The 13917-nt window shown below is 50.8% G+C and overlaps 1 protein-coding gene across 11 annotated transcripts in view; it reads right to left on the bottom strand.

Moving 5' to 3' along the window:
- Nucleotides 1-10068, bottom strand: part of IQSEC3 (IQ motif and Sec7 domain ArfGEF 3) — a 92045-nt gene extending 81977 nt beyond the window's left edge. For 4 of the 11 annotated variants that reach the window (XM_061418253.1, XM_061418256.1, XM_061418255.1 and 1 more), the window contains exon 1: nt 9459-10041. In XM_061418253.1, coding sequence (XP_061274237.1) covers nt 9459-9976 — 518 coding nt within the window. In that variant the 5' untranslated portion in view covers nt 9977-10041. Of the gene's footprint in view, nt 1-9458 lie in introns of all 11 variants that reach the window. The other 7 variants (XM_061418259.1, XM_061418258.1, XM_061418257.1 and 4 more) reach the window with 3 other exon arrangements.
- Between the last annotated feature and the right edge of the window lie 3849 nt (nt 10069-13917).

Below are 13917 nucleotides of genomic sequence, written 5' to 3'. Positions count from 1 at the left end.
AATTCCCTTTGGCCCTCTCCCACGGGTCCTTAGGAGTTGAGTAGCTCCAAGAATATCCAGGATGCCCAGCAAGCCGGTTTGGAAGCACCCGGGCATCTCTGTTCCTAAAGACCAGTCTGTGCACCGGAAACGTTAGACACAGCCAGGAGATTCCCAATTGCTCTGCTGAGTTTTTGTTGCTGTTTTAAATAATCATTGTGTTGAAGTGATGTGTTGAATGAAAATCATGGTAGATTGGAATCATTTATCACGGAGGAAATTGTGGAATTCCCTTGCCTCTCCGCTGGGATGGGGAGTGCATTCCTGATTGGAAACAGGGAGGCAGCTGATTTGACCTGCTGCACCCAAACTTGGAGAGGTCATGGGCGCCTGGCCCTGGCCACAGCTGGGCCAGTTCAGAGCAGATCACTGCGGTTTGGCCAGCATCTTGCTGCTGCCAGCACCTGAACGTCCAAACACAGCACCTCTGCAGAGTCCCAAATACCTTCCCCCTGTTCCGCCCACCTCCTTCTTCCCGGAGCTCACAGCCTCCAGAGGCCAAATCTCCTCCATGCTCCAGGCAAAGTGAGGGGGAGAAAGTGGAGGTGCTGTAGACTTGCCCCATTGAGGGACCAGGAGGAGAGCTGGCTGGGCAGCAGAGAGAAGCAAGCACTCAGAGAAAGAAGGAAGCCAGAGTCGGGACAGCGTGTGCAGTCTGGGCGATGAGAAGGCAGCGAGGAGGTCTGTGCTGTGGGGTGGAGCCATCACCCCCTCCTCCAGCCTGGAGTCAGGAACGAACCCACCCTCGCACAGACGCACCTTCTCCGTCCCCCAAATGCAGCCACGCCAGACTCACACCCACTCTCCCTCCCGGCAGCGTCCTAGCGGCTCCCTGACCGTAGCTCACACCACTGCCTGGTGGAGAAATGGGAGAGGCCTGGAGCCTGGCTGCTGCTTCCCATGGCTGCTCCCAGGCCAGGCGGTGACCCCAGAATCCAACCCTTTGTCCTTTGTCTGTTTTCTACCTGGTGACAAGGCAGCAAATCAGGTTTCCTTTCCCTCCCATCCTCTTAGACCTGTTTTCCATTTCTAGTTGAGCCTGCTGATGGGCTGTGTGCATGTGCAAAGAGAGAGAGAGAGAGAGTATGTGTGTGTGTGTGTGTGTGTTGGAACACTCCAAGGCTTTCTTATGCTTCATTCTTCCTAAAGCTTCCCAGGCTGAGGACTGGATTGCTCAGAGGCTTGGGTCAAAGGAGGAGGGGGCTCTCCATCCTCACGGGTAGAATTGGGGTGGGATGTACGCTCCCCAGTTGGCCTTCAGACCTGAACCTCTGATCCAGCGTTTCCCAGGTGCTCAGCTGGGGAAACTGTGCCCATGAGTGTGGGCACCGCTCACCCCCTCATGGACCTCCCTCCAGCTGAGACTTTCTTCAGCCCTGACTCCGTACCCCCTCCCTCCACTCAAGGATGGATGAAGCTGCCTGTGCCCTACGCACTGAGAGCTTATTCCTTCTCGTGTTGTTCATCACACACTGCTACGTATTGAGCTGGCCTCCATCCCCCACCCTTCTCAAGCTCATGTAACACCCACCTATTGCCTGCCAACATCCCCCCACCATGACAGACCCCATTAGAGTTGTGTGAGAGTTTTGCCATCTAACATATTATTTTAAGGGTCTAGAAAGGATCAAAATTGCTTAACCAAGCACCAGGATGCTCCTTAGATTCCTGCCTTGTGAATTTTACACATGGGGCTCATTGGGGAAGTATTCCTTCTCCAGCGCAGATAATTTCAAGACTAGCCAGTGTGGGAGTGAGTGCCCCGGGTCCCTCCCCTTTGCTTGCCAGGCAGTGCTAATTCCTTGCAAAATACAGTGGATGTGAAGACCATTCAGGCTTCATCAGCCTCCCCTGTGAGCCCTTCAACACCTTCTGAGCCTCCTGCCCCAACTGTTAGACATCTCTTCCCTTGTCAAGCTTGTCCTCAGACACTGTTCAGATAAACTCCCATGCTTTCAGAGCCAAACGTGTTGTTTTTCTACTGTCCTAGGAGAATTTGCATTTTAACAAGGGGGATAACCTGAAGTCCCCAAAGGAGTCCCTAATTGTGGAATTGCCGGCCTAGGCAAGATGTTCTGGAAGGCAGAGAGACCTCCCTGGGTGCCCTACACCCCTGTAACTGGAGGTAAGTTTGGGCCTGCACACCCACGGGGCAGCGCTGACTGGTTCTCTCAGCCCCTCACTGCACACTGACAAGAGCGCTGGATGAAGAGCGTGGAGAAGCTGAGTTGTAAACCTAGTTCGGCCACTAATCAGTCTGGAAGTACCAGCCCCTTCTCTCTCAGGCCATGGTTTTCTCATTTACCAAATGAGAAGTTCGGTGCAAATGACCTTCCAGAACCTTTTCAGCTCTGACATTCGCCTGACATTCGGAGGGTCTGGGGGACCCTGGTACAGCTCCCAAGGCGGTCCAGCCCCTGGGGCTGTAGACACCTTCCTGGTCAGGGCAGGGGTGGGGTGCTTCTCTGGGCAGGTTTCCACTGGCCTGCAGGCCTCCTGTCCACAGCAGTCCGCCCCCTGCAGGGGAGGGAAGGTAGTGCTCCGCACAGCCCCCGCCTGGCAGTTACATAACCCTCCCAATGGGATGTTCTAAACAGCAACAGCACAGCAGCCTTTGCCCTGCCCTGCCCTGCCCGGTGCTCCCCCCTCCCGCCCCACCCCCCCCCCCCACACACGCCTTTGCCTGTGATGGCCTCACAGCCACAACTACCTTTCCATCTTCTCTTTTCCATTTGTTTTCTTGCTGCTGTTGTTCAGCTGCTAAGCCGTATCTGACTCTTTGTGACCCCATGGACTGCAGCACACCAGTCTTCCCTTGTTTTTTTCTAGAAGGTATTTATTCTAAGAGAGTCCTTGCAAGATGAAACTCCTTTAGCCTCTGGGCTTGACCAGAATGAAGCAGAGTCCTCCCCCAGCCACCCTGACCGCCCAGCTTCGGCCAAAACGCCACGTCGGGTCAGGCCTCCCACTTTTCTCAGCCCTGCTCTGTCTCCCTTTCTGACTGCAGAGTCCTGCGAAGAGTGGGTCTGCCTTCTCCCTTCCCTTCCCAGAATGGGAGAATTTGGAGAAATGGATTTAGCTTTCATTCCAGTGAACAGGAGGCATTCTCCTGGTTCAGACTCCATCCCCCACCCTCCCCTGTTGTCCTTGACAAGGTCACATACGAGATGACACTGTGGTTTCCCCATTTAGAAGACGGATGAGGTCATTGTTACCACTGTGGGGTGTTGGGTGGCGACTCGGGTCCCCTCAGTGTCCATAAGAAAAGTGCAAGCAATCTGAAAATGCAGCTGAAGAAATTCAGGTTGGGCTTAAGGAAGCAGTTCCCAGCTATTGAGTTGTGAGACCTCCTCACAGCTCACTAAGGGACGACGGGTTTGTCCCGCCCAGCTGCATTTCGAGGCAGGCTCCCATTCACATATCTGGTGCACACTGTCCAGAGGTTGAGTGGTGGCTGAAGAAAGGTCACACATAGAAATGTGGCCTGGAACACTTCCTGAAGGAATCCTCAACCTGGATTCTCCTCGATAGCTATGGTCTCACTCTGCATGAAACTTGGGTCCTGGTTTCTTTATCTGTAGAAATATTACAGTGTATTGAGCACTTACTACGTGCCCAGAACAGCTTAAAATGTATATAATCTAATTTAAAATTTTTTACAACCTTTTAAAGTAGATATTATTCCTTATTTCATAAAAAAAAAAACAAGGCTCAAAAAAGGTATAAAGGAACTCTACTCAGTGCTCTCATGACCTAAATGGGAACCCAGAAAAGGGGATATATGTATACATGTAGCTGATTCACTTTGCTGTACAGCAGAAACTAACACAACATTGTAAAGCAACTATCCTCCAATAACAGTTGAAAAAATAAATGTAAGGCATTCGAGCTGGTAGCTGGTGGAGCAGGATTCATACCCGGTATGCCTGCCTGCAAAGCCCAGGTTCTGAACCACCTGGATCTTGAAAACTCCCAGGTGGCTCAGCGGTAAAAAAAATCTACCTGCCAACACAGGAGACGCAGATTCGATCCCTGGGTTGGGAAGATCCCCTGGAGGAGGAAATGGCAACCCAGTCCAGTATTCTTGCCTGCAGAATCCCCTGGACAGAGGAGCCTGGCAGGCTGCAGTCCATAGGGTTGCAAAGAGACACGACTGAGCGACTGAACAACAGCGATGTGGTTTCCTTAAGTTCCTTTTAGCCTGAATAACCTAGTTTCTCCCTCCCGCTACTCCTCCTCTTACTCGACTGTTAATGCCCTTGCTGCCTGAAGTGGACAGGACCCTCCATTCCTGTGTGAACACAAGAAGCCCTTTGCAACTTGTGTAGGAACCCACACTTCATGCTTCTCACGAAGCAGAGGAGGAAGGTGCTGCAGCGGCCTCAGCCTCAGAAGTCCCACCACATGGCCTTGCGTTTGGGGGTCTGCCAGGTGCAAGGAGCGCATCCCCAGGACCTGTTCCTAAGATACCCCTTGCTAAACGGCTGCCACCCTGGGTCCTCTGAGAGTTCTTGCAGGCCCCAGTGGAAAACCTTTAGGGTCTGCAACAGGGCCATCTGTGTCTAAAATTCCTTATGTGGGGTTTAAGTCCAAGATCCAGGCCTCTTTCCAGACCGCAGTCCAGCTGATTGTCTGGCTCTCCCTGATTTTTCATGTCACCCTCCCCCCAGACCTGACCCATCTGCCTTTTTTCACAAGTGACCTCTGAAACTCGGGCCGCATAGATATTTGCTGAATCAGCAGGAACAACTGCTGCTCCTCTCACTGGATTTCGGGCCAAGAGGAAGATGTGCCAGGATGGCCTTGAGAGGGCCTCTGCTGTTGGCCGTGTGGTTCTGAGAAGAGCTGGGGAAGGAAGGAGGTGGCGGTGGAGCAGGCACGCAGGTGACTTTTCTCTGGAGTCCTGTTGTTTTGGGCTGAGAGTGAGGAAGGAGCAGTGGCCCGGGCCCTCAGAGCGGCAGGGGACGGCAGAGCGCCCCGAGTGTCTGCCCGTGCCAGCTTCTGGGTGGGCAGAAGATGCCCAAGCCCTCCTCCTCTCAGCGAGCCTTCACTCAGGCCCCTTTTCCAGCTGGCCAGCCTGGTGTCGTCCCCTCCTTATTGAAATGGGCAAGAGGAGGACAGGGAGGCTGGGGAACAAGAGCGTAGTGTGACTTCCTCAGCTAGCAGGGGTTTTAGCCACTGGGAAGAAAGGACCAGTACTGAGTTCTTCCTACGTTGATGGGTTTAGCCTTGAGGGGTGATGGGGGAGGGGCTGTAGGTCAGAGTGGGGAATGGTAAGTGCGTGCATCACAGACATTTCCTTGGATTGACTCCTCCCAGCTCTGTCCCCACCCAGCTGTCCCTGCCTCTCACTGTTCTTCACGTAAACCCTTGGCGGCAACCTCGGAAACCTCTCTGGGCTGTGGATATGCTGTGTACACTCTCCTTTTTACCCCATTCTGTTCTGATAGAGGCAGGCTCTGGGCACCTGCAGTCCGCTTAACACTTACCAAGACGTTTGTAAACCTGTGTCTCGAGTGCATTGAGCACGGATGGTCTGTGTCTTTTCTGTCTTTTCGCAGCAGAGAGTGCAGGATTTTGAACGGATACAATAGAGTTGACTGACAGACCTTCACACACTCTTAAGAGCTCCCATGAGGGGCTCTTCTTGGAGATCTGCCACCTCCAGGCAGACAACCTTGATTCAATAGGAGCACAGATGCCTGCTCCAATCAGGGTCTCAGACAACAGGCTAGAAGTCACTTCCAGTAGTCTTCCTGCCATCCCCTGACTCTGGGGAGCACAAGACCATGGTGCTCAGATGACCCAAGATTTAGTTTATGCTTAGGATGGGAGCATAGAGGAGGAGACATGTCTACACAGCTTACATGGAAGCAAAGGATGGAAGGAAGAAAATATGGGGAGTGGGTGTGTTTGAGGGGAGGGATGAAAGGGGGAAGACAGAACATATAAAAAAGACAAAGGAGGAAGAAGAGAGGACAGGAGCTCACAAGACATTCAGAGTTCTCGGCCCCATGGAGATGGGGAGCTCCAGGGTAGGAGCTGAATTTGAATTATAATGAGAGAATCTTAGCCTGCCTCCAGTAATCCTCTGCCCATGGACGTGAGGACTTGGGCAAGCCCTGGGATCCACTGGCTCTAAACACATGGCTGGGTGGACAGATGGACACATGCTCAAGCAGAGAAGCTGTGGCCACACTGCAGCCTGGAGCTTCAGGCTGGGTCATATGCTTCCATGGCGAGGAAGGGACTTTGCTGGGTCAGGCTGAAGCTCTGGTTCCAGCCAGGAAAGGGATAATCAATTCTGTAGAGGCTGTGAGCCTTGATTGAAAAAATAAAGAGGAGGAAGCTAGATTGCTGCTTTCATTAAGAGGCAAAAGCAGTGGGGGCTGGAGCTTAGCAAGAGCCCGGAAGCAGCAGAGAAAGAATGTTAACCCCTTGGGTGTCATTCTTCGCGATGTCTTCACACTCACCCGTTCCCACATTGTTGCTTCCTTGACCTGACCTCCAAGGCCACCAGCTTCGCAGCTCCCTTAGCTGGAGGAGGGAGAGGCTGGGCGGCATATTAATGGAGATCTGATGACAATTAAACGATCTATTATTTCTCAGCCCCAGGGTCCCCAGGGCTCCCGCCTCTCCTGGATTTGGGGAGGAAGATGAGTTCTGGGGATAAGAGATAAGCTGTGCGGTGAGATCACAAGCCTCACAGTGCCTGGTAACCCTCACCCCTGCCTCAGCAACCTCACCAGGGCTGCATTCTCACCCTACTGAGGCCAGAAAAGGGGAAGGAAGAAACGAAAAAGGATTTCAGCAAAATTATGAAGGAGAGACCCCTCTGCCGGCTCTTCTTCCTACGTCAGCATGCCCAGTAGGGAACTGATTCAGCAGGGAGATTCCCAGGAGAGGCCCCAGGAAAAGGGCTGCTGGCTCGGCTCTCTCTCCCCCAGTCTCATCCGGTCCATGGAGTGCTGCCCATATCTAACCCAACAGCACTGAGAGGTTGGGTAGAAAAGGACAGACATGCAAAACGGGGGTCGTGGGTGGAGAGCAGGATGGGGCCAAACTTGTAGTCAGCAAAGACGATTCCTTCCTGAGGTTCTGCGGGGGAAACTTGGGCTGAAGTTAAGCAGAAAAGTGGGGAGACACGGGGATCCAAAAGGCATTAGTCTGTCTGGATGCCCAAGATTTCCCATCCAAGTGGGGAGGGAGCTGAGGGAGGAGGTGAGGCATTTGTTTCTGAGCTCTCTAAGTCTCTGGGTGTCTAGGCTTGAGGAGCAGGGTGGGGTGAGCTGGCAGATCTGAAGAAAGGAAGGGGTTGCTGGCAGTGTTAACCTCTTGGTACCTGGCACAACTTCCTGAAAGATTTCCAACAACTTCCACTCTCTTCCACCATTTTAATTACTTATTTTTGTCCTGCTCCCTTGGGAAGGAAAAGCAGGACAAGGGAGAGGGGAAGATGAGGACCTGATGGTTTCTCTCCAGTTGTGACATGTGAGGCTGGATAGGAATCCAGATGATACCTAAAACCCCTGGGTTCCCAGCAAGAGCCCCTGGGCCGGAGAGTTTGGGCTCTTTAAGCTGCTTTGGGGGCCACAGCAAAGTCCTTATTCAGGAGAAATGAGCTTTCCTCCACCCTTCTTGCCCACACAGTCCCCGAAGGGATGCAGAGAAAGTGGGAATGTGGTAGAAAAGGAGGAGGACATTGAGGAGCGTGAAGAGAGGAACCACGATTCCCTGGGAGCTGTGGCTGCCCTAGGAAATGGAATAGAATAATTCCCCCCCTATTTGGGGTGGGGGGAAACACATGGCATTTTGGATTTTTTTTTTGTTTCAGATTATTTTTTCACCTTTTGCTGAGCCATGGGCAGTAAGGGAAAACTGCCTTTCTGCTTTTTCTGCCAAATAAGGAAAGAAAACCGTGACACTGAAGGGAGAGCAATGGACCATTGAGGGAGCTTGGAAAAAAAGCCGCATCTTCTTGGGGTTTGAATCAAACGCTGTGGAGTCATCCTGGATCTTCCCCTCTTAAGAGCCCAAGATTTTGGTCACGTCTACCATGTGTCCTGACCCAACTTGTCTAACTCTGCAGTAGATACGAGGAAAAAATGAGCCTACATCAAATCTTCACAAGTATCTGTAGATTAAAGCATGCCAAGGCTGCTGAAGATGACTCTTGGTTCTTCTCCTTTCCCACCCCCAACTTCCTTACCATCCCCATTGTCAGGGTCAGGTGCTGACTAGCTTCTGATTTCCCGTGAGCTGTTCTTCCATCACCTGTCTCCTCAGAGAAAGGAAGCTGACATGGTCACAGCCTTCCCAACACAGAGGAGAGAATATTCCAGTCTTCTCTTCTTCCCATATCCCTAGTTCATGGACATTGGATGTAAAGAAAAAGAACTTGAAGTTCTAGAGTTTCTCATTAGGAGCTAACAAGCATATTTCTCTCTGGACCTAACATGAGATTCCACTTATCACCAAATAACCAAGGGGAAACAAGATTTGCAGTCACCAGCCATAACAGGAATTACATCCAAATGCCAACTCCGTTTGCCAACTGTCTCATCATTATTCCCTTTCCACGATTGCTAACACTTTGCATAGAAATCCTCCTTGAGTCAGAGGGTAGAGCTGTAACCAGACAGACCTGACACTGAAAAGGGATTCTCTGTAGGCTTGATGGGTTGTTACCTGGCACCCCTCTAGATTTGTGGGGATTCAGAAGAAAGAGGGTCCACTCAGGTCAGAGCAGAGTAAGCTTCCCCAAACAAGCCACTCCTGGCTTTTGACTCCCACTGCATCGGTTAAAGAGCTAGCTTGTTCCCCTGGGAGATGCTTTCTCCCACCGTCCTCTTCCTCTGTATCCAGCCCCCCTTCCTTCTCACATCATCCTGCCTCTCAGCCTTATGTTCTGCCTCCCAAATCCCCTCAGACCCCAGTTCTACTCTTCCTGGACCCTGTCCTTTTTAAAGCTCTTAACATGTCTTTTTTTTTCATATCTCCCTCTCCATTCAAATAATTTTACTACCCAAACTCCCATCCAGATTTTCCCTAACTTAAAAATATTCTTCAACTGTTCTCTTTTCTTCAGTTTAATCTTCCTCCCTAACTTCGCCCCCAGTCTTGTCCCCTTTGAAATCTGCCAGTTTTCAGTAACCCTAATCACTTAACCCCCATGTCTTTCCTCCTCTGACCCCTTTTGCTCCAACATCCCCCAGACCCCCTCGAACACTGGTGTCATTCCCTCCTTCCCCCCAAATCTCCTTGACATACTTCTGCCCCTAAGCATCTTCTCACCCCTCCACTTCACACTGCCCTAGTCCTCCAGACTCGGGTGCATCTGATTACCCCCTCGTCCCCCACTCACGTCCGTTAGCTTCCCTCCCTCCCACAACGGTTCCCATGCCTTCTTCCCCACTCACTCGGGTCTCCTGCTCAGGACGCCCTTGCCTAGGGCGGCGGGGGATTTGTGCTGAAGGAGGGTTCCAGCAGCAGCGCAACAACTCGGGGGACGCTCCTTCTCCTTGTCGGCCACGGCCCCGGGCGCCACCGGGTGCTGGTGGGGCGACTGGGGCGCGTGAGCCCTGCCGCTGGGGCCCGGCTGGGGCTGAGCCAGGAGCTGTCCGTGGTGCTGAAGCGGGGGCTGCTCGGGCGCGGGCTGTGGCGCGGCGGGAGGCAGCTGTCCGTGGTCCTGGAGCTGCTCCTGGGCCCCGGCGGTGGCCGGCGACGGGGGCACGAGCCCGGGCGGAGGCTGGGCTTGCAGCAGCTGCTGGTGCTCCCACAGGCTGCGGTTCTCGGCGCTCAGCTCGTCCAGCCGCCGCTCCAGCTCGTCGATGCGCTGGCGCTGGGTGTGGATGAGGCTCTGCTGGTTCTGCACGATGGCCGTGAGCTCCTTGAGGTAGAGCACGGCGCGCACCGGGTTCTCCAGCAGGCTCTCCATGCCGCCCGCCGCCGCCTGCGCCCTGCCTGCGCCTCGGCGGGCGGCGGGGAGCGCGAGGGCGCGCACGAGCCCAGCAGCCCCGGCGGTCCGCTCGCCTCCCTCCCGCCGCCGGCGCCGCGTCACCGCCACACCGACATTCACACACGCACGGGGGGCGGGACCGCGGCGCCCGGGCCCACCTTCCCCCTCCCATCCTCCCCCTCCCACCCCCTCCAGGCTTCGTGAGGAGTCTCGGCTTCCTGCAGGGCTGTCAGGGGCGGAGAGAGGCGAATGAGAGAGCGGGTAGAGGCTCAGGATAAACGGAGGGGGCCCGGGATGGATGACATGAATCTGCCAAGAAGGCATAGCCGGCGAGGTGGAAGTGAGGTGGGACCGGGAGGAGAACAGAAGCAGACAAGGAAAGAGGAAGCAGAAAGGGAGAGGATGGCGAAAAGAGACAGAAATGTACGAGAAAGAGGAAGTCTGACAGGTCACTCGTTCTTTTTCCTGTGTCCAGTCATCCCAGGGGGTGAGGGTCCATTTTAAAGACCTTCCGAGCAGAGGCCACCCTTGCCTCTTGTGTACTCGGCAATCTTGTATTCTGCTGGGGGAATCCCCTGGAACAGGAGGGTCGTGGGACACTGAGAGACCCCAGACAACATCTGGTCCTACTTCTTCAGCCAAGGGGAAACTTAGGCTAGGAAGGCTGTTTGTTTATGCTTGATTTTCTCTGGGAATGAGACCTCAGGACAGTTTTAGCCATTCTAATAGGAACATGAACTAAATAAACCAGACCCTCTGTGTCATGGACTAAAGAGCTTCCAGAAGCTTCTTAAAGAGATCATTCTGTTTGAAAAAACATCTATGAAATGCATACTGCACAGAACACTGTGCTGGGTGGTGGTAAGACAAGGGTGACTAGGATGGAATCTTTGGCTTCTTGAAGCTTATGATTAAGTAGGTGAAACAGGTAATAAATATTCCATTTCAATATTCAGTGGTGGTTGTAAGTGATAAGATGGAGATTGCCCCGAGTGCTCTAGGAGCCCAATGGCTTGGGGATTTGAGTATGCTCCTTGGGGGGAATAACACTTGAAGTGGGAAAGATTTTCCAGAAAGGGAAAACAGCATTAGCAAAAGCTCAGAGACAGGAATCAGTGTGGACTGAGTCACTCAATAATTTCTACAATAAATTTACATAAAACACACACTAAGTGCTAAGTAACATACTAGGAACTATACAGGCTAGCCGTAGCGTAGATCACAAGTTATCATTTCTGTATTCAAGAGGATTGCAACCTAGTAGAGTAGATATGGCATGCACATGAACAACTAGAATATAAATCAAAGTTTCTGTAAGAGGCCTTTAAGCCAAGTGCCATAGGAGTTCAGGGGAGTGAGAAATTGTGTTTAACTATGGTGATCTGATAAGGAGGAGGTGTTATTCAAGCTGGGCCCTGAAGGATGGGAAGTGTGTCATCAAATAGACAGAACAGGGGAAGGTCATGTCAGGCATGAAGATACGTCAGGCAGCAAGAAAAGACTAAGGAATGGAAATACAGCACCTCTGTTCAATCCAGTTTGGCAGGAAATGACCCTTTCCTCTGGGCTAGGAGTGCTCTTAGCATATTTGTTGGACTGTTGCATTTTCCCTGTCTACCTGCTGCTCCCCCAGGGTGGGTATATCTGTTGATACCAGGTATCCAGTGAGCTGGGTCAGCCACACCCATCTGGTGCCAGACTTAGATGACCTGGGGAGGATCTGTGCTCTGCAAATATATTGGTTTCTCTGCACTTGGGTTTTTATTTTGCTTTCTTCCCATTTATTTTCCTAGCAGATTTCCTTTTGTAAAGAATAAGTGCAGAAAGCTTATCCACAGCTGAGCCAGCAGTTGTGAGAGCAGAGCACCCAGGAGGGTGACCAGTATTTCCACTGAAGAATGGAGATTAGAGGGTGGGATGAGAGCGCACACAATGCAAATGCTTTTCTTCTGAATTTTCTCTGCTTGCCTAGTTGATTTGTTGTCGAAACAAGAGTTGGCTGTTCATAGACACCAATACTATGTCTATAAGTGAAATAGTCTGCAGCATAATTATCTATGGCGGTCCCTATTAGTTCTGCTGTGTTGGAATCACTTGGAGTGGAGCCCAAATGTTTTTATCTTTTAACTTTTTTCCTTTGATTAAAAAAAAATTATTGAGTTACAACTCATGTAATAGTATGCATCCACTTCGTGTGCACAGTTCAATGAATTGTGACAAAAATTTATACTGTGTAATCAAAATTTCCATCACTGCAAAAAATGGGGTTATTACCTCATGCCCCTTTGCAGTCAATTGCTGTCATCCTCATCCCCAATCAACCACTGATCTGCTTTCTGTCAAGAGAGATTAGTTTTGCCTATTCTAGTCACATAAATGGCAATCACAGCGAATATATTCTTTTGTCTTTTCTTTTTGCACAGCATCATTCTTTTGAGGTTCATCTGTTATAGGTATCAATATTTTGTTCCCTTTTATTTCTGAGTAGTCTTCTATGATATGGACACACTATAATTTATCTACTCGCTTATTAATGGATGGACATTTGGTTGTTTCTTGCTTTTGATTATCTTAAATAAAGCTGTTGTGATCATTAATGGACAGTTATTTATGCAGACATGTTTTCATATGTTTCATATTTTATGCTACATGTGTCTTCAGTTCAGTTCAGTTCAGTCGCTCAGTTGTGAATGACTCTTTGCGACCCCATGAATCGCAGCACGCCAGGCCTCCCTATCCATCACCAACTCCCGGAGTTCACTCAGACTTATGTCCATCGAGTCGGTGATGCCATCCAGCCATCTCATCCTCTGTCGTCCCCTTTTCCTCCTGCCCCCAATCCCTCCCAGCATCAGAGTCTTTTCCAACCAGTCAACTCTTCGCATAATGTGACCAAAGTATTTGGAGTTTCAGCTTTTGCATCATTCCTTCCAAAGAACACCCAGGGCTGATCTCCTTTAGAATGGACTGGTTGGATCTCCATGCAGTCCAAGGGACTCTCAAGAGTCTTCTCCAACACCACAGTTCAAAAGCATCAATTCTTCAGCACTCAGCTTTCTTCACAGTCCAGCTCTCTCATCCATACATGACCACTGGAAAAACCATAGCCTTGACTAAACGGACCTTTGTGGGCAAAGTAATGTCTCTGCTTTTCAATATGCTATCTAGGTTGGTCATATAAGAAAGAAAAATCTAGAATTGGAATTGCCAAGTCATATACATATACATATATATATATATATACACACACACACACACACACACAAATATTTAACAATAAGAAACTGTCAAACTGTTTTCCAAAGTGGTTGTACTGTTTTTTATTCTCATCAGCAGTAGGTGAGAGGTTCACATGTTTCACATCCTTGCTATCACTTGTTATTTTTAGCCTTTTTTGGTTGCACTGGGTCTTTGTTGCTGTGCACAGGCATTTGCTAGTTGCAGTGCAACGGCTTCTCGTTGCCGGGGCTTCTCCTGTTGCTTCTCTTAGAGCATAGGCTCTAAGGCACATGGGCTTCAGTAGTTGCAGCTCACAGGCTCTAGAGCTCAGGCTCATTGGTTGTGGCTTGTGGGATCAGTTGCCCCGCAGCATGTGGGATCTTCCCGGATGAGGGATTGAACCCGTGTCCCTTACATTGCAAGGCAGATTCTTAACCACTGGAACACCAGGGAAGCCCCTGTAGGAAGAATTCAAGTTCTTTAGTACACATGGGGCTATTCAAACATTCTGTTTCTTTGCGTATCCATTTTGGTAATTTGCTTCTCTTGTAGGCAGAATGACCTCCCAAAGATGTCTTAGTCTTAATCACCAAAACCTGTGAATGTATTAACTTATATGGCAAAAGCCACATTAAATATGTGATAAAATTAAGAATCTTGAATCACAAGAGTCTTTGTAAGAGAGAGGTGAGAATGTCAGA

The sequence above is a fragment of the Bos javanicus genome, chromosome 5 (assembly GCF_032452875.1).
Source record: "Bos javanicus breed banteng chromosome 5, ARS-OSU_banteng_1.0, whole genome shotgun sequence".
In the NCBI taxonomy this organism is placed as follows: domain Eukaryota; kingdom Metazoa; phylum Chordata; class Mammalia; order Artiodactyla; family Bovidae; genus Bos; species Bos javanicus.
Note: the sequence above shows the minus strand (reverse complement) of the source record. Positions and strands in the feature narration are given on the sequence as shown.